At 49.3% G+C, this 23,467-nt stretch overlaps 1 protein-coding gene across 1 annotated transcript in view; it reads left to right on the top strand.

The window, feature by feature from the left end:
- The window catches only part of MAP6 (microtubule associated protein 6), an 85,355-nt gene that overhangs the window by 59,423 nt on the left and 2,465 nt on the right, over nucleotides 1–23,467 (top strand). Inside the window, exons 2-3 of the mRNA XM_008053121.2 lie at nucleotides 5,646–5,859; nucleotides 7,899–8,095. Coding sequence (XP_008051312.1) covers nucleotides 5,646–5,859; nucleotides 7,899–8,095 — 411 coding nt within the window. The remainder of the gene's footprint in view (nucleotides 1–5,645; nucleotides 5,860–7,898; nucleotides 8,096–23,467) is intronic.

The raw sequence follows: 23,467 nt of genomic DNA, 5'->3' as shown, positions 1-23,467 counted from the left end.
GTTACCTGCCCACTGGGGAATAGCATAGTCCTAGATCCTCCTCCGCCCCCACAGGGATTGTTATAGGAGATATATCATGCATTAAGTCTCAGATACCAAGGGCCACCCGTGGATCTGTTATGGAGAGGACAGTGGGCCTTTGCTGATACAGCTGGAGATCATCCTGTCTCTGTGACATATGAAACCTCTCTGGGATGCCGGGGTAGCAGCCTGCAGAGGTAGGAGCCTCCCAGCATGCCCAGAGTCTTGCTGTGGCACACATACCCAAACTGGCTGGAAGGAAGTGCCTTCTTGCGATTGCTGGCAGGAGCCAAAGTGGCCATGAGCTTGAAGGACCCCAAGGCAAGCTTGGGTTTCATATCCACCCCCAGATATGGGATGGTGGAAGGAGCAGGACTTCAGAGTAAGGTGTTCCTGTGCTACCAAGTAGCACATCGGGAGCAGGGAAGGAAGGGCTCAGGGCGAAGTGACATGAGCTGGCCGGAAATGAAACCAAGCTGTAGCTGTTTCCATTAATGCCAACCCCTTAGATCCCATGAGAAATGTAGGGGAAGCAGGGAGCGCAGTCCTGAGTGGCAACCAGGGGCATGAGAAGAGCACTAGTGGGACAGGTGGGTTGGGGGCCCAGCCCAGTTTGACTCCTAACCTTCATTCTGATGTAGGATGTCCTTTGCCGCCATGCAAATGAGACTAGACCAAGAGTGGGATTCTGTCATGAATTTCCGGTTAAGTACTTTATACCTTAAGAGAGATAAAATGGACCCATTTTGAAGAACAGCATGAAACTGAGTAGTAAACACAAAGTTGTTCAGTATCGTATACAGGCCAGGAGCCAAGAAAGGGGAAAATTTGGGCTGAGTAACCCAGGAGAGTTTCCTGGAAAAGGTGACCCCTAAGCTGAGCCTTAAGAATAGCTAAAATTGGGACAGGATTGATAGGAGAGGGCACTGTCCATGGGGAAACAGCACTGCCTTGCTCAGAAACTTCGGCGGCTTCCCAGGCCTGCCACGTGCTTCCAGACATGGCTTCCAAGCTCTGTGTAGCCTGGCTCACCTCCCACCTAGCCGGTCACCTTGCACACCCTCCAAAAGCCCACCCTCCAAAAGCTGAGAACCGTCCCACTCAGTTCACCTGCTCTCCGATCCTGCCACACAGACTCAGACTGGCGCCTGAATTCCCTTCATCCACTTCTCTGTCTACAGCCTTCAGTGCCCCTTTCCCTGTTTTAATCACCCTCCCAGGCATAATGAAGCATTGTTTTCCCTCTGAACTCTGTCCCATTGATTAATTCTGCCCTTTCTCAGGATCACACGTGGTCACACGTGACACCCTAAACCACAGACATCTCAATCATGGCTGACACATACATCCCTGTGGGCCCTATGCCACACCTGTGGCCAGTGTTGGACAAATGCTGGATGAATAGATGAGTAAATGATCGAGCAGCAGTGTGGTTGCACAGGAGGGGAAGACCATGTTACAGGGGACCATAAACTCTCAGCAAGAGGCAGTGAGCCTGACCTGCACAAAAGTGTGACCCATACTGTTCCCAGGCAAGCATCTCAGGGCTGGAGGAACTCAGGTATCATCTGGTCCAGTCTGTGGCACGTAACCCCTCCCCAGCATTGCATTCAGCAGCCTGGAACCCCTACACAGGCACCACCAATGGGGGCCGGCCGAGTGCCCCGTAGCTCTAGCACGTCGCTGCGGTGCAGTGGGGAGGATGGGGCTGGTGGAGCCTGACCAACCTGAGCTCAAACTCCATCTCTGCTACTTGCCAGCTGTGTTGTCTTATGCTAGCCACTTAACCTCTTGCTTATCTCCTTTACAAAAAGAGTATTATACCACCCTCTCTTCAAGGTTTTTATAAGGATTATAGACAATATACAAAAACAGAAACCAAAAGATAACCCTCGCGTTTATAAAAGGTAATAACAAATGGTAGATAATTTTGGTTTTAGGACATAAAGTTAGTTGTTGCACATGACTAGAGGAGGTTTGATGGAGAGTTCAAAGGGTTCTAAGAAATGGAATTTGGGTTTGAACCTAGCAGTCTGTCATAACTAGGGAACCTAGTATGGAACTCATGAGCAAGGTCTCAGAAGTTGTTATGATCAGGGTTACAAATATTCCCCACCAGGACACATCCTGGATGATGCCCACAAGTGAGATACTCTCCAGCCCACGGGGGCCACTGCAGAGACGCAGAAGGCTGAGAGGCTGGCCTGCAAGAGATGACCCAGAAACAATGCTTAGGGATAGTGAATGCCATCTCATGCCTAATTCTAGAAGCAGGCAGGATAGGACAGGGAATCCAGGTTCCTGCCATCCCCATGCTTGGAGCCAGGTGAAAGGCCTGGTACTGGAAGGCCCAGACCCAGGTGCTGGGAAGTGTCTCACAGGCTCTGAAGGGGAACGGGGAGGGTCTGGAACCTTTGGCAGACTGAGGTGTCCAGAGCCCCAAATGTCCCATGGGCCAATGCTAAGCCTATGTGTGGAGCCAAAAGGTTCAGAAGCAGGTCTGGAAAACTGACTGAAACTAAGGAAGGTGGCGAAGGGAGGAGGAGTGGTGAGGACAGGAAGCAAACCCAGCCCTGCTGCGGAATGGGGCGAGAGTGCCATGAACACAAGCAGGAGGGTTCAAGTCCCAGTCTCCATCTCAGCAGGTGCATTATCACCCGCCTGCCAAAGTCCTGGAGTCTGCCCAGACTCCTCCCTGGCCCACACCTCCACAGCGGGTGCATTTCCAAGTCTGGCCTGCTCTCCCTCTTCACCCAGTGCCCTTCTCACCGCCCCCACTGCTACTCTTCTGGCCTCCACTTTCTCCCTGCCTCAGCGCAAAGCCTTCTGCCCGGCCTCCCGCCTCTGCTCTCCCATTCTGCCCACCATTCATACAGCTGCCGGAGTTCGCTTTCCAAAAATGAATGTGGCCGCACTCATTCTTGGCTTGAAATCATTTGGCAACTCCTTGTCACAGCACAGTGTGGCTGGCAGGACCTCCATGATCTGTCTGGCCTCCTGTGCCCTTCACCACAAGACGTGAATCCAGCCACCCAGACTGCCTGCAGGCCCCTGTGGGTGCCATGCTGTGCCAGTCCTGAACCTCTGCATATGATAATCTGCCTGGATTCTGCCCCCAACTCTCTAGCCAACTCCCTCCCTCCTGGGCTGGGGTAGGAGCTCCTCCTCCATGATTCCCACCCCCTCCTCCTTCATTGCTCTCACCCTCTCGTCCTGGAGTAACCTCTAATCCCTCTGGCTCCCATGTCCTGAGCCCAGGGCCTATTCTTACTGACTTGGGCTCCACCGCACCCAGCATCCTGTCAGGCAGACCACAAGCACTCAGGAAAGACTCTGTGGATGAATGGGTGAAGATGAGCAGAAGTAGACCAGGAGGGAAAGGTAGTCTGGCAGGAGAGGCAGGACAACCAGGTCTAGGGATGCTGGTCCGAGTTGTTGGCGGGTGTCATAGTTCGTTTTCTGTTGCGTATGTATTACTACTTGAAACTGGGTCGTTCGTAAGAAACAAAACTTATTTCTCATGGTTCTGGAGGCAGGGAGGTCCAAGGTTGAGGGGGAATAATATCTGGTGAGGGCCTTCTTGCTGGTGGGACTCTCTGCAGAGTCCCAAGACAGCACGGAGAATCACATGCGCCAGCTCTGGTCTCCCTTCCTCTTATAAAGCCACCAGTCTGCTCCTGTGGCAACACATTTGGCCATTATCCATTCATTTATTAATCCATTAATGAATAAATCCATTTATGAAGGCAGAACCCTCATGACCCAATCACCTCTTAAAGGCACCACCTCTCAATTCTGCCACATTGGGGATTTAGTTTCAACATGAGTGTCAGAGGGGACATTCAAACCAGAGCAGTGGGACATCTAGGTGGAGACCCAGGCTGCACTGGAAAGATGAATCTCAAACCTAGAGGAGGGTCTCTTCACATAGGAGCCAATTCCCCTGGAAAATCCCAGAGATCAAATAACAATCAAGTGGCTCTGTGTTACCAAACCGACTTATCAATTGAGACAGCCTCAGAACTAGAGGGACATAAGGACCTTGTCTTGTCAATTCCTTGATTTTACAAATGAGGAAACTGAGGCTCAGAGGAGGATAGAGGCCTGTTCCGCAGCTGCTTAGAGGCAGCACAAGAGCAGAGCAGAATTCCACAGCAGTCTAAGCTCTTCCTACTGCCTCCCATAGCCTCCTTGTTCCCAGCGCTCTTCTCAGGCCCTAGGAGGGAGTTATCAAGATGAAAGAGGGCCCTGGAGAAAGCTGACTCCACAGATATTCATATGCAAACTCCTCCTTTCCCACAACACAGCTCCTTGTGTCCCCAAATGACAACAGACCCGGTAAACACCTCCAGAGTCGCTGATCTTATGCACCAGAGCTTGTGCAAACAGACTGGGCCCTTGCGGCCTCCATCAGCAGCTACATTCACTTGACCTATTTTGAACATTGTGGGCCATCCACTTTCCAGCCCTACAGCAGATTAGAAGGAGCTGATTAGGGACCACAAGAGGGATTCCTGAGAACAAGAAAACTGACTCACTGACTTAAAAGAGCAGCAGATGAGGATCAGTTAGAGTAAGGACCAAGAGTTACTCACGTCGAAGCACATGGAGACTCCCCTGCACATTCACATCCAGCACACATCCTACCTGTGATGTTCAAATCGTGTTGGGTACATGTTGCTCACTTAAGATCTGCAATCAAGGCCGGGCGCGGTGGTTCACACCTATAATCCCAGAACTTTGGGAGGCCGAGGCGAGAGGCTTGCCTAAACCCAGGGATTCGAGCCCATGCTGGGCAACTTGGCGAGACCTCGTGTCTACAATAAATCAAAAAATTAGCCAGGCCCGGTGGCATGCGCCTGTAGTTTCAGCTACTTGAAAGGCTGAGGTGGAAGAATAACCTGAGCCCAGCAGGTCGAGGCTGCGGTGGCCGTGAGTATGCCACTGCACTCAAGCCTGGACAGTAGAGTGAAACTCCAACTAAAAAATAAATTTTTTTAAAGATCTGCAAACATCTAGACATTCCACAGGATGTTCATCTTTGGTGATTAGGACTGTTGATGTTCTGACCCTAAGAAGCAAGCCCTCTGCTATCTAAATAAAGGGAGGCATTATCTTTAAGGATTCTGGACAACAAAAGTTCGTCACCATGAAAAGGGGAAGACGAGAATTGGCATTTGTTGCTAGGCCTCACTATACCAGATAGTATACCTAATGTGTTTTCGCATTGAATTCCACAACTTTTCTTAAACTGAACACATAGCAGGCATTCAATAATTGTTGAACTCATGAATGACTGAATGGATTAGGTTTTTTCAGCCTTATTTAGAGATTGGGGAAACAAAGTCTGAGGATTATAATTGCCTGCCCATGGCCACACAGTGTGGAGCTGGGAGCCTGAGCTCTTTCTCTAATGTACGACTGCTTGTGCCACAGTGGAGGTCAACTTCACAAGAAGGAAAGCTCGTACTTTTCACAATGAGATAGTGACACTAACCCTCCAGCCACACTTCGGCCAGCGCCACAACCACTGGTTGAGAGCTAGCTGAGTGCAGCCCTATGTTAGGAGCGCTGCTTCCAGACAAAGGGTGTCTCATATCACTTGTGCTTTCTTTGAATAACAGGAATGAATTCAGAGCATGGACAGATATCAAGCCTGTGAAGCCAATAAAAGCCAAGCCCCAGTACAGGCCCCCAGATGATAAGATGGTACATGAAACCAGCTACAGTGCCCAGTTCAAAGGAGAGGCCAACAAGCCAACAGCAGCTGACAACAAGGTCATTGATCGCAGGAGAATACGCAGCCTCTACAGCGAACCTTTCAAGGAACCCTCAAAGGTGAGACAGATCTTGTGGGAACCCACCAGACAGTCTGGACTGGAAGGGTTAACTGCAGCAAGGTATGGGGGGTAGTCTACTGCCAGCTCTGGCCCCGCCTCCACAGGGTCTTTTAAAATCCCTGGTTCCCCTGTAGCATGCTGACACCCAGGGGCATCTTCAGTGGAAACCTTTACTAAATTAAAAGGGAATGCTAAAAATACCTAAAAGCAAAACAGCTTTAAAGCTGGCAGTTTTCCAGAGAACTAGCTTCTGATTTTGAGAAATCCAGATAAACAATGGCAGAAAATCCCACCTGAGCCCTAAATCCCCTTGTCTTAAAATAGCTGTGCTTTGGCCCCTGAGGGGCTGACCCAGGAGTGCAGGCCCCCTGGAGGGCTTCCTTCCCTTGGCCATGGCCCTGGCTCATCTTCATCTCCAATCGCTGGACCCTTTCTTCCCTCCCCAGTCCCTGAAAAGTGCCTGCCCTCCTGTCTTCCCTGGATAAACACCATCCACCAGCCACTCTCAGATTGTCACAGTATACCTGCCGCATCAGCTGCAAGGTGTGTTCTCAGTCATCTGCCACTAAAACAAACAGCATGCAAAAGTGGACTCGGATTTTCCTGCAATAACACTAGCCTGCCTTATTTGCATCTTGTTAGTGTTCACGAGAGGCAGAAGCATGCTGGTGAGTCGCGAGCCACGCACGCCAAGCAGCCTAGCTTATTCTATGATCCCAGGCCCTGTGGAACTGTGCAAATACCACTCTCTTCTGTATAATAGGAGAAAGTATCCAAGAGTCTAAATAGCTCTGGAACCTAATTAGCCCTTTCTCTGCTTTTATCCTGAAGTCTTGTGCTCCAGTGGAGTTTTCTATTTGGCCCAGGACTTGCTTATGGGTAAGGTAACTCACCGACCCAGTTTGCCTGGAGCTCTTCTGTTTTAGCACCAAAAGTTCCATGTCCCAGGAAGCCTCTCAGTTCCAGGCAAACCAGGATGATTGGTTACCTTCCTTACAGGTCAGGGGCGACTGAAAACCACTGGACCTCAGTGAGTGAATGTCCAGTCTGTAAGGCCCAGCATCAGCTCTGTCCTCCCACAGATGAGGCGAGATTCAGGGCATAGGGTTGGCACTGGAAACAAGATGGGAGGGGAAGAAGGAGGGAAGACAGGGGAGATTAACTCTAGAGATGGGAGGGAGAGGGTGGTATGCCCAGTGGCTCCAGAGTCCTCTGAGAAAGCGAAGGCGAGGCATCTCCTCCGAATGAGCGAGGCAGAGCTGGAGAAAGGAGCTTGGGGGAGTGCATGGGCTTGGAACTGCCAAGAGGAAGAGCAGAGGGGTGGCAGTGCCTGGGGGTTTGCTGAGACCAAAGGCCTCCTGCCCACAGTGTCTCAGTGAGGACACTTCCCATCTGATCACACCATTCTGGAGACCGAGACAGGAAAAGGCCATCGTGCGCTGTAGTGATATGCACCCCAGAACCTCCGCATTCTACATCAACAGAGGCTTGTTTTCTGCTAATACATGCCCTCCGTGTGCAACCGCAGTGGTGCTTCTCGTTGCCCTCTCAGTCCAGGACTCAAGGTGGTGGAGCACCCCTCTCTGTGGCAGAAGAAGAGGATGTCCAGGCTGCCTCTTGAGTCTCCTGCTGGGAGGTGACCTCTTCACTCCTCACATTTCATTGACTAAAGCAAATCATATGCCCATGGCTGAGTTGAACAAGCGGATGTGGCATAACCTTCCCACAGGGAGAGACGTCAGATACTGCAGGATAGCTGTGTAGCCCACCGCCTGGGGCAGCCCAGAGGGAGGCTGGCCGGAGAAGGGAGCTGACGGGGCCAGTGAGTGTTGCCAAAGTGACAGGCCAGGGAGTTCAGACAGGAGAAGGCAGATGCTCTTGGGTCACCAGAGATGCCTTGCACACTGTGCTCTGTCAGTGCCAAACTATCAGTGCCATTATTCCTTCACTAATAATGTCTTCTGTCTAAATTCTCTCTTCCTCTCCCTCCCCCTGTGTTTCTGCATTTGCGGTGTGTCTGTTTGTCTCTCCATGCAGGTGGAGAAGCCTAGTGTTCACAGTTCCAAACCAAAAAAGACCTCAGCGAGCCATAAGCCCCCGAGGAAGGCCAAAGACAAGCAGGTGGTATCAGGCCAGGCCGCCAAGAAAAAGAGCGCAGAGGCCCCCGGTACCGCCAAGCCTGACGACAAAGAACAAAGCAAGGAGATGAACAATAAACTGGCTGAGGCTAAAGAGTAAATTTCACTGCACTTTCCTTTTACTCTTCCCCCTCCCCCCCTTTTTTTAAATCATCAAACAAAAAAAGGCCACAAAATTAATTAGAGGCTTCTCATCTGCCTTGGTCATTCCTGAGTGTTCCAGGAGCTCTTTGCTTTGGTTTCTTTTCGTGGAGTAATCCTGCTTCAAAGACAGTGGCATACCTCCTCTGAGGGAAGCCCAGGCATCCAGCCACTGGCCCCTGGAACACCGGGAAGCTTTGCCCTACTGGCTGTGCCCTCCCTGTCAGTTAGAGTGCATGCTGATGAGGAAGGCAGGCAGGCCTCCTAGGAGGTTATTCCGAGCTGACTGCCAGCCAGATCTGGTGGTGCTTGGAGATGTCTGCAGGATCTTCTCCTCCTACTCTTCTCCAAGCTTTGTGTCACTGGGCAATTTTGAACTTTAGGTAAATGTGTTCTTTTCCAAAATTGAGAAAATTATCATGTGCTACAGAGAGCCCAGCTTGAGTTCAGCAATGGACAAAACTTGTAGGAAGAACAAAACAAAAACAAAAAACAACCTCGGCCTTAATATCAATAAAATGGAGTTGGGTCTGTTGAGTTTAAATAACCTTTTCATAGAATCTTCTGTTAGAAACGTGTACCTATGCTTAGTTTCCTGTCAGTGGGCTTTAAATTGTATGCCAAGTAATAGGTGTACCACTGATAAATAAAACTTGGCCAGGTGGTAACAAGGTGAGGCGTTTTAGGTACATTCTAGATGGCATAGGAAGATCACAAAAACGAGGAGGAGTCCTCCCTCTGCCCTCAGCCTGTCCAGTGCTGCCAGTGTCACAGAGCAACTGGTTCAAGGTGCCTGAGGAAGAAAGTTCAAGGTGTAGGGATAGTGTATTTGGAATGTGACTTTCGTTTCTGAGAAACCCGAGGGGGCGTGGATGTAGCGGTGTATATGGTAAAGCTCACCCTCCCTTCCTGAACTGCTCAGGCTCTGCTCCTCGGTGAGGATGGCATGCTGGGCTTCATATCAGGGGGGATTTCTGTGACTTTGCTGAAGACTAGGAGAGTGCCCTGCTAAGTGATTAGCAAGCATCTTTAACGTCGTTTATATTTAAAAAGCAGCTTTCAGTGTGTTCTGTGTCACGTGTCTATGTGGCCAAAGCCCTCACGAGTGGCAAGTGCCACCTTAGCTGTGCTAGAGTTGTGTTGTAGGAATTAGTCAGGGAGTTGTTGTGAAAAGACCCCCGTGCTTGTGAGGGACCCAAAATACCTACCAGAAGAACTCTCTTTGCAAATGTGATGTATCTGTGACTCAGCACGCTTTATTTCTCCTGTCCTTAAAACCCTTGTGGCCCCAGCATTCTGAAGTCGCTGGGCTGCTGTTCAGAGTCGAGCTTCTGTCCAGGCTGGCTTTTCTTTTGTAATGGAAGTGGCGAGGGGTGATGGCCTCACAGTTCCTCACCTCAAAAGTCCCTTGAGGTCCTTCTGGAGTGGAGGAAGTGGAATCTCCACAAGCTCTCTCTTATTCTGACCATTGGGTCTGTCACCTTGGGGCTAAGAAGTCTTTTACAAATGAACTCAGCACGTGCTATGTGAGGCGTCATTATTAGCAGAGCAGGAACACTAGAAATGAGATCCTTGGTCAGGCCCACTGCCGCCTTCCTTTCTATCTCAGGGCATGAAACTGTGAGGAAGGAGACGTTTGGAAGAAGGTAGAAAAATGCGAGCAAGTCTCAGTGTTTATGAGTCACCAATGTTGACTGCCTGTCTGGAAATGACTAGAGAAGATCTCAGTGCTGTTTCCACCTAGTTGCTAGTGAATCTTAACGATTACCAGAGAACTCTGTCAACATGATCTTAACTGCCTCCAGAGAATTTGCCGATGTATGTTCATTCTCTCAAGATGGCGCACTAGTCAGACATATTGATGTTCACTACAGTCTGGATTTCTCTGTAGAATGATCATTTATTTTTGCAGATCAAGTAAAATCAGAGTTTACAACACACAGGGGTCACTCATTCAACGTTCACTTATTGAATGCCTGTGTGCCAGGCACTGTGCGCTAGACTTCGTGGCAGTAGAAATAAACCTGTCTCCACAGCCATACGACCAGAGGCAGCACATGGCTTGATCCCTGCGACAGAGTCAAATTGGTGCTGCCCAGATCGTGGTTTTTGCCAAGGAGGCCCCACAGGCTTTTCTACCCCAGGGACTGAGTTTCTACCCCGGGGACCCTTCAAAGCCCCAGGGACTAAGTTTCCTACCCTGCCGCCTCAGGCTTCAGATGACCTGTATAATGCCTTTTTCTACCTGTCAGTATCCCCTTCTTTTTAACACACCCCCTGAAAAAACCCTCTTTGTAGTTCACGTTGACTCTTGAATGTGTGACTTCACTGGCAAGAAACTTCCTTTGATTTCTACTGTTTACAAATCAAACTCAGCCAGTCTTGTTCTGTATCCCAAACATACAGAATGAAACTGATCTGGGTTCCATAAGCAGTGTTTGGATGTTGCCTTCCTGAAGGTGATCAGGCTTCCAACCTGTCTTGCTTGTTTCTGGACATTCCCCGTGGCTCCTGTCCTCCCTGACAGGAGGAGGGGTGCTGAGGCTGAAGCTTTCCTGCTGCCTGTCCCCTCCTGCCTGTAAAAGCAGCCCCCAGAACTGTGCAGTGGCCCCCTCAGCAACCCGTCCCTGCCCATGCTCCCATCCAGTCCTCACAGCTTTGCCTCCCCCAGGCAGACAGGAAGTGTCTAATTACGATTTTGTGGCCTGGGTTTTGTTGCATACCACAGATTGTCTATGTAACGTGTAGCGCACACCTCTCTTGGTGCTATTTCATTCCTGCTGTTAGTAAGAGAATGACAAAAATATTCATGTATAGCCAATTGATTGTGACGTGCCTGTGGTCTGTGCTTGCTTAGAAAAACAAACAAACAAACAGTTTTTCCACGTATAAATAAATGCTAAAGACGAACACCACTTTCTTGATCTTATTTCCTTGGTGAGGCCCAGATGAGTAGGTGAAGGAGCCAACCTTTGCCACTTGAGCCGCTCTCCATGAGAGGCCCTGCGCCCTGCAGTTTGCCTGGGTTCTCCATAACGCAGCTTGACTCTTGTAGATTGCCTCTCAGATACTAATTGCAAGCAGTCAGAACTAAAGTGTTGGGAAAGCGAAGATGGACCGGGAGACGCACTGGCCAACAAGGTAGTGTAACACTTTGACCCTATGTTGCTGGCAGGAGCAACCGCCGGCACCCAGCACTGCCTGCCACGCTGGGAGGCCAGGTTCTGACTCTCTATCCCCTCTGTCAACCGGCAGGGCTGTCGGTTCTAGCTCTTTCTCCTCCCAAGGGATGGCAGAGATGGCTTCCCTTGTTCATTCAATCAAAGGTCATTTTGGAAGTTCCTCCCTCGGGGGGCTGGCTCAATGTGTGGGTTGTGGGGGTGACAATCATGTGTATACCTAACATGGGGATGCTGAAACAGCCATAAGAGAAGCCCAAATACAGTAACAACAGATCAGGCAGTTGGGAACTCAGTTGAAGGATAGGTTTCTTCCTCCTGGGAGTGGGAAATCATGGAAGGTTTCATGGCAGAGGGAGTCCTGGAGAGTGGGGGGATGTGGATATGCAGGGGCAGGACTATCAGCAAGTGAGCACATCTAGGGAAGGGAATGTGTGGGGGTTGGGTGGGAACTTGAGCATTAGGGCCAAGTTTGCCCACTTTGTTATCCTGATAGAGTGTGAGACACAAGATTTGATACTCTTGATTTTTCCAACATATGTTGATTGAATACCTATTATGTGCCAGGCACTGTGCTGGGCACTAGGGAAGCCAGGATGACTGAGACCCTGCCTCTGATCACAGTGGGGCACGAAGGAGGAGTCCATTCTAGCTGGTTCCGTGGATCAGGGAGGACTTCAGCAATGGGTAGGTGTCCACCAGGTGAACAGAGCCGGGGGTGGCCAAGGCATGCCAGACAGAGGGATCTGCGGAGAAAAGGTGTGGGAGGGGTCAGATGCCGGGTGAGCTGAGGTTCTGGGGGCTTCATACACTTGGGGAGGGTCGAGGCAGAGGTTGGAGAGTGGCAGAGCTCGGTGGTGGAGAGACCTGGTGCCGCGTGAGTGGGTGGTTGCTACCTGGGGTCTCCATTCCATATGCCCAGATTGCACCCACACCCCTGCATGCTCCCCCATCATGCTGCTCTCCCTCTCCCACGCATCAGGCAACACCACAGATCCTCTCTTGCCCTAAGCTAGGAGCCCTGGGGTGGGACTTTTGTTGCTGACCCTGATTTCTGAGTTTTGGGGAGGCAACGATAGAAACCAAACAAGGGTTATATAAATGAAAACCACAACAGATTTGTTTTCCAGATGAATAGAAAACAGCCCACCCACCTGTCTACTTTTGTATGAAGCAGAAAACACAAAACTGTTCAATAAATAAATATAAAAATGCAAATACATAAAAGTATATCGTTCTGTTCTCTTTGATGAATTAGGGGAGAGAGACAAAACAGGAGCTGAGAAAGGTGGTAAGAAAGACCAGGAGAGAAGTAGAGAAGTAGAAATAGAGGTGCAGAGAGAAAAAGTCACAGAAAAACACACATAAGAAGACACTGAGGATAACCTAGGTGAATGAGAGAAAGTGAGATAAACAGAATCAGAGTGAGGGCAAAAATTGGTCAACAGAGGAGGCAGGAAGTGGGATCAGGTCTTAGCATAACTGGGTCAGCCATCTTGACTATATTGACCAATCGTCACAGTCAAATAACCAGTTTAGAGTGCTTGGGTACTAAATTGACTGGATGACTGAAATGTATGGTTATCAAATACAGAATTGTCCAACAGATTTTTCATCCAGAAGAAATATACTTGGTACTGGAAGTGCCACAATAAAACTGATGTCCACTGCCTGGAGCGTTGGATCAGAAACCACTGTTTTGTGCATTTGATTTCAACCAGTGGAACTGAGCGTAAACTTCTGTCCCTTGTCCTCATACAAGTGGACCTCAATCACTTGTCAACTTGGCACTGAATATGACTATCTCAAAAGACAGGCCCCAGATCTGTTATCTAGGGCCAAGGGAGCTTCAGATGCTGACATAGATAAGTTACTGCCACTGCTACTGGTTTAAGCTGCTAGAAGGATCTTAATGCAAGCCCAACCATGTCACACCCTGCTTTATACCATCCGCGGGTTCCTCGTGGCTGCTGTAGCGTGCAGAAGCTTGTTGTCCTCTCTGGTGCGCCATGCTGCTTCTCACCGCCATGCCTTTGCCCTCGCTGCCCGCTGCCCGCTGCCCAGAATGCCCTTCTCCTGCTTCTCCACCCGGCTTACTCATCCTTCAAGACTCCGCTCAGGGGACAGTTCCAGGAAGCCTTTCCCGCACCTCCCAAGCTGGGTAAGATGCTCCCTGTGTGTGTCTTCATGATGGAACTCGCCACATGTACTGTGTCACTCGCTCATGTGTGTGTCTCCTCCCCACTAGACTGTGCTCCCCCAGGGCAAAGGCCAGGTCCTTCTGCTCATCTTTGTAGCTCTAGCTCCTGGCCCAAAGCCTACCACAGAGTGTCTTCTAAAGTGTCTGTTGAATGAATGAGTGAGTGAATAAATGATGATATATACCATCTACCTCCACCTTCACCATGGTGCCTCCACAAGGTTCTGTTCTGCCTAGTAACTAACTACCCCTGCTCCCACGAAACGGGTAGTTTTGAGAGAGGTCACAGCAACCGCAGAGCAGAGCACAGTCGATGGCTGGCTTGATAATGGCCAGCATACCTCTGTACTCTGTGTAGCCACTTTTTCTAAACAGTCCTGACATCATAAAATCGTGGACTCTTGGTTACAGGGTAATCTTAAGGGCGACTAATCCCACTCCCTGCTCAATGCAGAACTCTAGGATGACAAAAACTCCCTCCCACCCCCTCCCCAAGTCACAGGTATGGTTCTAAATCCAAGCCGTACTACTTACTAGCTGTGTGACCTTGACTGAGTCTCTTAGCCTCAAAAAGGTAACAATAATACAAGTATCCATCACTCTCCAAATCGATTTAGTACCCAAATTCAGGAAACAGGAGTTTGGCCAGCTAGGGATAGCATGTTATTAGAATCTGTTTGTTTCCAGAGTTTGGGACAGCAGGTGGCAGAAGCTCTGATTGCAAGGGACACCTGTTTCTAAGTCACAGGACCATTGTGAGGGCCCAAGAGCAATGCCTGCAAAAGTCCTCTGTAAACTAGAAAGTGCAACGCCCTTGTCAATAGTTCACTTCATGGGAAGTTTGCTGACTACTGCTCCAGTCTCTTGCAACTCTTGATCCCCAGCAATGTGGTGGCTGGAGCTAGCAAGGCAAATCCCCTCTCTCTGCCACACAACAGTCTAAGACCAAGACTCTAGCAACGGTGTCCTCCCCTCCCCAGCCCTTCATCTGGCCTCTCTTCTCTGATCACACCCTATAAATCACCTGGTGAGATTCCCTTTCTGCAATTACACGTTCATTTGAAGGGAGCCCCTCTGGACACATGAAACCAATTTTGATTAATTGCTCAAGATTCCATTCTTTGTTTAGATGGCGGCTGGGGGGAAGACAACAATTGATTTGCAAGTTCCCAGGAGCACAGAGTTAGACAAGCACTGAGCCATTTCTGTCTGGCTGCCTTAGTCCAGCACTTCACATTTAAAAAGGACCATTAGCAGGATTATCAGATTCCTGGCAGCCAGGACAATCAACTGTGCCCTTGATTTTGCCTTCTTGGTGTGAAAACAACCAAGGATACTTTGTAAAATATTTCTTACACAACTGGAAATTATTTAGTCCTTCTTAGCAGGTCAGATCTAGAAAGGATATTTAACGACAGCAAAAATAAAGACATAAGTAAATAACCAGGCGGAGAACACAGTTGCCTAACCCCATGGTGCAACCATTTCCCTGTATGCTGACCCTGAAGAACATGTCTGCCTGGAGGGAATCCAGAGCGGTGGAGAGAGGTGTGAACTAGGAGCCTGGAGAGAAGTGTGAACTAGGAACCTGCTGCAGGTCTCTGGTCGGGTTTTTGGTAAAATGCAGAGTTGGTGCAGCCTAGGAGAAGGAAGTGAACATTTACTTGGCCTTTGCATACTTTAGAGAGTCTGTGTGTAGCATCTCCAAGGACAGATCAAGACTCAGTGATTAAGTAACTAAGTCACACTACTTAGACGTGGTAAGTCAGGATTTGAACCCAGGTTTGGGTGGCTCTAAAACCCATCCTTTGTCCAGTGCTAGGACTCCTACTGTAACAACGTACATTCTCCTGAACAGCGGTCTCCTCATGCTGTCCCTGCTTGCTTTGAAACCTTCAATCGCTCTTCATGTTCTATGGAAAATGAGTCACAGAAAAGTCACAGATGCTGAGTTTGATCAGCACAGTTTATTCTGACTCCTTGCCCAGAATTAAACCTTGTGGGAGCAGCATTTTTTCTCACTGTGTCCTAGATGCTCTTTCTGTGGTGGTGGACCATGTCTGGTGGACTGTGTGGCCCCGGGCTGGTGGACTGATTGATAGCCACACAGGTAGGGCTTACAGGTGTGAGTGTGGATGGACATTCTTAGGTTGGGATGCCCCTGCTTTCTGGGGCTTTTTTGCTAAATTCCAGGAGGTAAACCTGGTGGCAGGGAGTGGGGCCATGTCCTTGTGCGGGAAGAGCTGAGCCTGTTGGAGGCCTCGGCCCAGAGGGGCAGTGTCTCAGGAGATGCATTCAGGATCTCTGAGTTGGGACCTGCGGAAGTCATTGGCTCCAGCCAGGACCAGTCAGGGTCATCTCAAGTCGAACCCATTCAGATGTCTGCAGACAAATTTGGAATCTCTATGTTTGAAGTTATATCCATGAGGGAGGTTACAGAGAGGAAAGAACTCCTCCCTTATGGTCCCGACATTGCCCCTTCTGTACTAAGTGACCTGAGGCAGTGTATTTCCCCTTGCAGTTTCCCACTCCTGGAAAATAGAGGGGAGGAGCTTCCTATCTCCCTGAATAATACAATTGCTGTGATAATCAGAGGCCATATTGTTTGAAAAGTCCTTAGAAAACCTTAAAGAGATGTCATAATTTGGGGGGGATAAAAATGGTGCCAAGGCAGGTGTTGAAATTAGGAAAACATCTGTATGTCATGTAAATGCAGTGGTCAAAATTGATCTTGTGTGAGCTATTGTTAAGCTGCATTTAGAATGCAGGCCTCCTACTATGTGCCAGCCATGCTAGAGCTGTCTGGATCTCCAGGATATTCAATGGCCTGGCACATAGTAGGCATTGATTAAATGTTGTGGAAGCAAAGCGGGACAGGGAGGTGGGGAGAAGGGAGGGAGAGAGAGATGAAGCAGACATGATCCCTGCCCTCAAAAGGCCCAGTCTGGAAAGGCAGCCAGAAAACTGTTCAAAATGACCTAATGGGGGCTGCTGCGAGGAGGGGTGAGGGGATGCTGTAGGAACATAGAAGGAGGCGGAGGGTCAGAGGTGGTTTCACTTAGGAAATGGCCTTGGAACTGAATCTGGTCGCTGAGAAGGGGCTTACCAGGCAGATGGGCAGGGGTGGTATTCTGGCAGCCAGCACTGATGAGTCTGAGAAAGAACTAGAGCAGCTGAGGGCTGATCAACAGAGGTATAGGCTCTGGAGTGAAGGAGGTATGTCCTGTTTGGAGACCACACCTGCAATATGGCTCTCAGTTCTGGGGGGTCTCACTTTCCAGGGGACAGAGCCCACTGAGATGTGTGGTGGGTGGAGCAGTCAGGACTGTGAGGGCTGTGGAAAGCAAGCGTCTGAGCTCTGGGCATATGTTGTCCAGAGATGCCAGGAATAAGAACACAATTGCTGTCCCTTTCAAATGTCTGAAAGGCTGTCTTAGGGCAGCCCCTAAAGGGTGGGCCCAGGAGGCAAAACCCTCACAGTGCAGTCATGGGAGGGAGTGGCACTGGCTAGATGCAGGTTTCTGTTCAAGGTCTAACCCATGGACCACCAAGGAGGAGGCTGCTTCGCCTGGGCATGTGCGGCCCATCACAGGCAGTACAAACAGTGGCTGGGTGGCCAGCTGGCAGGGAGATGGTAGCTGGGTTGAGGATACCCACAGGCCGGCAGTCTGTCCTTCCAGCCTGGGAAACTCTTGATTTGGCTCTATGAAGTTGTGTGTGCATGGGACAGAGAAGGAGGACTTCAGCCAAGTGACAGCTCAGCTCCTTAAGAGACCTTTGAGCCTATCTGGTTTGAGGAGACACAGGTTGATGAGGCTCAGAGCCCGGTCTGGTGGTTGTGCCCGAACCCTGTGGTGGCATCGCGATCATGGTGTGTGTTTCCAGGTCTGCCTCCCGCTCCACCTCAAGGGCTTTTCAATCAGGGCTCAGGGCTCAAGTCTCACTCACTTCCGTGCCCCCAGCCAGGGCTTGACACAGAGCAGGGCTCAGAATATTTTGTCCAATGAATGGATAAAAAAGAAAACAGTAAAAGAGACTAAAGAGAAAAAGCCACACCGGCCCTGTGTTCCTTTCACAAATACCAGCCAGGTACGACTCTCAGTCACACACTGTGCTAGATGCTTGTGACACAAAGATGAACAAAACACAGCCCTGCGGTCTAGTGGGAGAGGCAGATAATTACCAAACAGCATGATAATTACTAAAATAGAGGCTCCCACGGAGTCCTGCGGGGGAGAGAGGCCGAGCGAGGGTTCTTGTTTTGAGAGCTCCTTGTCTCCTGCAGATTCTTCTTAAGAATAATGAGCCTTTCCAAGATGGTTTCCTTGGCAATCCCCTCGGCAGCCACGTTCCTATCACTGTTAGGAGCTTTGTTTGTAGCCGAGAAAGCGGGCACACATACAGGGTCCGTGGAGACAGGCAGGAGGGGAACAGAGCCTTGAAATCACCCTGCCAGGATCCTGTGGCACTGCTGGCCCGAGCCTCACTCTTCCCCTCCTGCCCATCTTTACTCCAAGCGAGTGTGTGCCATCCCTTCCCTGAACCTCCTGAGATGTTGAGAGGCCCATGTGTTAGTCCCAGGCCTGCTGTCCATTAGCTGTGTGGCTGTGGGAAAGTCACTTGCCCATCTGGGCCTAGGTTCCATCTGCAGAGTAAGACAATTAGACCAGATCACCAAGTCCCTCCTTGGAACTAACATTTACTAAACATCAGTTGTCTTCCAGGGGCCATGCCATGAGCATTCACGTAAGCAAATCCTCCCTGAAGGTGGGTGCTATCATCCCCCTTTTCCAGATGAGGAAACTGAGGCTAGGAGGTGCCATGATGCCATCCCATGGCTGAGAAGAGTTAGGTTAGCATTTGACCCAGCTCTTCTGGCTCAAGCCCAGTCTGTGCTCTTTCTCCTCCAGCAGGTGGCTTTTTACATTATGTCAAATGACATGTCACAACATCTAGCACCGAGCCTGGCACATAGTTACTGCTCAGTAAATATGGGTTTCTTCTTCCTCAGGGCTTTTCCACCCTGTGGAAGGCTGGAGATTCAAGGGCAGTATCCAAAGGCTCCCTGACTTTTGAACAGGGCCCTATGCCAGAAGCATTTCCCCAGCTCTGGGTTGCTTTGATGGTGCAACAGGAGGTGACCTGGGAAGAAAAAACACATGGGCAGATTAGAGGATTAGAGCTATGTACAAGGGCAGGAATCCGTGGGAGGGAATGAAGCCCCTTCTCTATCCAGTCAAAAGCAGGGCTCAGGAAGCATGGATCCAGAGTCCCTGTGTGTGCACGCAGGAGGCATTGCCTGTCTCCATGGAAACAGGAGGAAGGGCAGACAATGAAGTGTCTAAGACTCATTATGTCTCCGGTAACCTTGGAGCATTGCGTTTTGCAAATAGGACAGAGCCTGGCACAGAAACGTTTCTTGTTTATTCATTTATTTGACACCTATTTAGTCAGGGCCTACCCTGGGTCAGGTACTGTTTTAGGTAGAGATGATACAGTGATGTGCATGACTGACACAGTTCTTGCCCTCCGAACACTTCAGTCTAGTAGGGGAACGCAGATATGAAAGAATGCAAGGAATCTGCTGTGAGGGGAGAGGAAAGAAAGTGCCAGGGACCAGGAGAGCCTGTGGCAGGGGGCTGGCCATGACTGTGCTCCAGGGAGTTGAGGGAGGGAGGCTGAGTAGGCACTGGCCAGGTGAAAAGGGAGCAAGAGAATATTCCAGGAGTAGGCACATGAAGTGGGAAGGAGCAGGGTATGCCGAAGAAAAAGGAGTAAAGTCCTGGGGGCAGAGCACAGAGAGCCAGGGAAGGCGGGAGCAGGCTGGCCCACTAGGGGAGCCATGTGATAGATTTTATTTCTAGTTTTTGAGCTGAGGGTCTCACTCTTTCGCCTAGGCGGAGTACAGTGGCACAATCACGACTCACTGCAGCCTCAACCTCCTGGGCTCAGGTGATCCTTCTGCTTCAGCCTCCTGAGTAGCTGGGACAACAGGCACAGGCCACCACACCCAGTTAATTTCTTCATTTTTTGTAGAAGGGAGGTCTCACTTGTTGCCCAGGGTGGTCTCAAACTTCTGGGCTCAAGCAGTCCTCCCACATTGGCCTCCCAAAGTGCTGGGGTTACAGGCATGAGCTTCTGTGCCCGGCCCAGATTTTATTCTTTATTCTTAGTACAAGGAGAAGTCATTGAAGGTTGTAAGCAGGGAAAGGATGGGACCAGGTTTGCTGTCTTTAAAGATCATTCTGATTTCTGTATGAAAATGGATTAGACGAGAGTAAGAAAAGATGGAACAGGAAACACCAGACAGGAGGCTGTGACAGTGGTCCAGAGAAGTGATGGCATAGCAGGTGGTAGGGAAACAGAAGGGGAATAGTTGAGAGATGAAAGTTAGGAGCTGAACTAGATGGGACCTGATGGGCTGGGTGAGGGTTTCGAGGAAGAGGGAGACTTCAAGGATGATTCTGAGTTTCTGGCTGGGACTATGGGCTAGAGGATGAGTCAGGTTTCAGCAACAATCTGTAAACCTTTCTGTTTGGCCTTGTTTGTTTCAGATAGTGTACTGGGCATCAAGGCTGCAGGCAAGGAGGATGGCCCTGCCCTCAGGAGGCTCACAGTCTCACAGCAGTTGGGGTCTGTGACTGTGGAGAGACACTGTAAAGTGGTGTGCAAGGGGGATGCAAACAAAACTCATCTAGAGAGGAGATGGGAGCTGAGCCTTTGAGGACAGGCAGGCCTTTGAGGGAAAAGTGGGGCAAGCAGGAAGAGCAAGAACAGGTATAGCATTGAGAGTGTGTAAGCTAGCACGAGAGGACCATGGGATCACAGGTAGGTCTGCCTTCCCCTAGAGTCAAGGAGATAAAGTAACAGATGTGGGAGCATTTGCTAAGCTGTTATTACAGTTATAACAGTCATGGACTTACTTGTGTAATCCCCAAGCACTCTACAGATAGCAAGAATTATGATTTCAGATCCCTGCCTAACAGGGTCCTCTGATCCTCTGTTGCAATTGTCCCAAACATTTATATTGTTATTCTCATTTTACAGGTGGGGAAACTGAGGTCTATCATGGTTGAGCAAGTGCTCAAGACCTTCAGGAGATGAACAGCAAGAAGCTAGGATAAAGCCAGCAGGTCGTTCTGGTTTCTAGAGGCTAGGCTCTCAGGACACACAGGCTGGAAGAAGGGGCCTCTGTCATGTGCTGTCTTGAGAAATTTTGCAGCTGGTCCAGGGCACCAGATTCATTTGTGCAGGTTGGGCCATGCCCAAGGATAGCTGACCTGTGGCCTGAGTGGGGCTGGTGACAGCCACTTCTACCCCTCAGTCACACAGACGCACTGTGAGCACTGCCATCGCCAGTCTTATTGGAGAGGCATTTTGAATATGGGGAGATGGGCTGGGACTGATGGGATCAAGTGATGACTTGTCAGGGTCAGTGAGGATTTCACGGCATCCTTGAGGTCCAGCTGCCTTGGTTTTTAAAATGAATGCTTTCCGGGTGCAGTGGCTCACGCCTGTAATTCCAGCACTTTGGAAGGCAGAGAGGAGAAGACTGCCTGAGCCCAGGGGTTTGAGACCAGTCTGGGAAATTTGGTGAGACCTCGTCTCTACAATAAATAATAAAAATTAGCCAGGTGTGGTGGCATGCTCCTATAGTTTCAGCTACTTGGAAGGCTGGGGTGGAAGGATCACCTGAGCCCAGCAGGTAGAGGCTGCAGTAGCCGTAAGCATGCTACTGCACTCCAGTCTGGGTTACAGAATGAGACTCTGACCCAAAAAAATAAAATAAAATAAAATAAAATGAGTGCTTAATTTATAAAAGTAACAAAGTAAAAAACCTAGGAAAATGTAACAATCTCTTTTAAGGAGGATTTTATAACTTAATTCAATTCCTCTAAATAACTTAGACTAAATTATAAATAATTTTAAATAAATTAAGCTTAAAAATATGGACACTACTGCATTGTCATAAAAGTTCCATCATTGTTTACAAAATTTGTAAACTGTCATATTTTTCAACTTAATTTATAAGTCTAACTCAATTATTTAATTACACATTTACACTGAAATCACAGTTAATCTTTTAGAAATTATAATATACTAAATTATCTTAATCATTACAAATACTTTTGAACTAAATCTATGCAGGCTTTTCCTCAACTTATAAGCAAAAAAAAAAAAAAAGGTAACATTTGGGGTTTGATTTAATTCATCACTTCTAATCTTAATTCTAAACCTTCCCATGATTAAGGACACTTACCCAATAAAGAAAAAAGTTTACTAACCAAAGCAATATGGGGATATATATCCCTGCAAATTTGGGATTAGCTCACAGCCGGCGAGAGTGCTTATTAAACAGAAATCTGGGGTGAGGCATGGGAACCAGTGCTGCAAACATCCTGGGAAATGAACTTTCCAGCTGGGCTGTGGGGCTGGCCATCTTTATGACTTCCAGGCCAGCCGGAGACTCTGGGTCCATGTCCTGCCAATGGGGTGGGTTCTGCACCCCAAGATCATGTTAAGTCCTGGTCACCTTCTTTCATCCCCTCTCGGCTTCATACCCCATCGGGCTGATCCTACCCAGGTCACCTCGCAACCTGAGAGGATATAGTGAGTCAATGTCCTGCTTGATTCTATTCTGAAATCAGTTTTCATGTTCCCTCTGTGGCAGCCACCAGTGACTGGAGGTGTTCTAACGCCCTCTTTGGATCCAACAATCTTCCCACGGCCATGCTTGGCTCTCTCAGATGCTAAGGTCCCACTGACGGCAGCCAGCTGTGTTTGTCTGGCCGTAGCAGCTGTGCCCCACGTGGTGCTGAGCTGGAGAGCTGCCCTGGGCCTCCCCTCCCCTGGCCTGAGATAGCCAGGAGGACTGGATGGATAGGCTGCCTGTGCCACTGTGGATGCTGCTGAGATATGTCAACCCCTAGGTGACTCAAAATGCTAAATACAGTAAAAAGATGCTGACTCAGGCTGATGTGGCAGAATAAAAATAGCCCAAATATGTATAATTCTACTTCTAAGGAAATAGAAAAATAATCTTAGTGCTACATAGTAATACCATAGTACAAGGTGCGCTCTGTGTATATGACCTCAGCATCAGACATTTCTGAGTAACTGTCATTACACCCAATGAATAGATGGCAGACTGAGGCTCAGTAAAATTACACCATGAGCTAAGAAAGTGTTACCAAGTAGGGATCTCACTGGAGAGGCATTAAGAGCCGGGCTTGGTGGCTCAGCCTGTAATCCCACACCTTGGGAGGCTGAGGTGAGTGGATTGCCTGAGCCCGTGGGTTCGAGACCTGCCTGGGCAGGTGAGACCTCATCTCTACAATAAATTTAAAAAATTAGCCGGGTGTGGTAGCGCACGCCTGTAGTTCCAGCTACTTGGAAGGCTGAGGCAGAAGGATCGCCAGAGCCCAGCAGGTCGAGAGGTCGAGGCTGCGGTGGCCAGGAGCGACCACTGCATTCCAGTCTGGGCGACTGAGTGAGACTCCAACTCAAAAAAAAAAAAAAAAAGAAGCAGGTAAGGCTTGTTCCTCTAAAATCCTGATAGGAACTGTTAAAATGCTGATGCGTAGCTGGGCATAGTGGCTCATGTCTGTAATCCCAACACTTTGGGAGGACAAGTGGAGAGGACTACTTGAGCCCAGGAGTTCAAGACCATCCTAGGTAATACAGTGAGGTCTTGTCTATACAAAAAATAAACCAGCTATGGTGGCATGCACCTGTAGGCCCAGCTACTCAGGAGGTTGAGGCGGAAGGATCTCCTGAGCCCAGGAGGTCAAGGCTGCAATGAGTCATGATTGCACCTCTGAAGGCCAGCCTAGGTGACACAGTAAGGCCCCGAAAATGCTGAAGTGGTTTTAAGATTAAAGATTGTGTTGCCACAAAGCATAAAAGAGTAAGAATAATCATATAGCTTCCTTGTATTGAACACCTACT

This window comes from Carlito syrichta, unplaced genomic scaffold, assembly GCF_000164805.1.
Source record: "Carlito syrichta isolate Samal-C Ts95f unplaced genomic scaffold, Tarsius_syrichta-2.0.1 Scaffold287889, whole genome shotgun sequence".
Lineage (NCBI taxonomy): Eukaryota > Metazoa > Chordata > Mammalia > Primates > Tarsiidae > Carlito > Carlito syrichta.
This window is presented reverse-complemented; position numbering and strand designations above follow the sequence as displayed.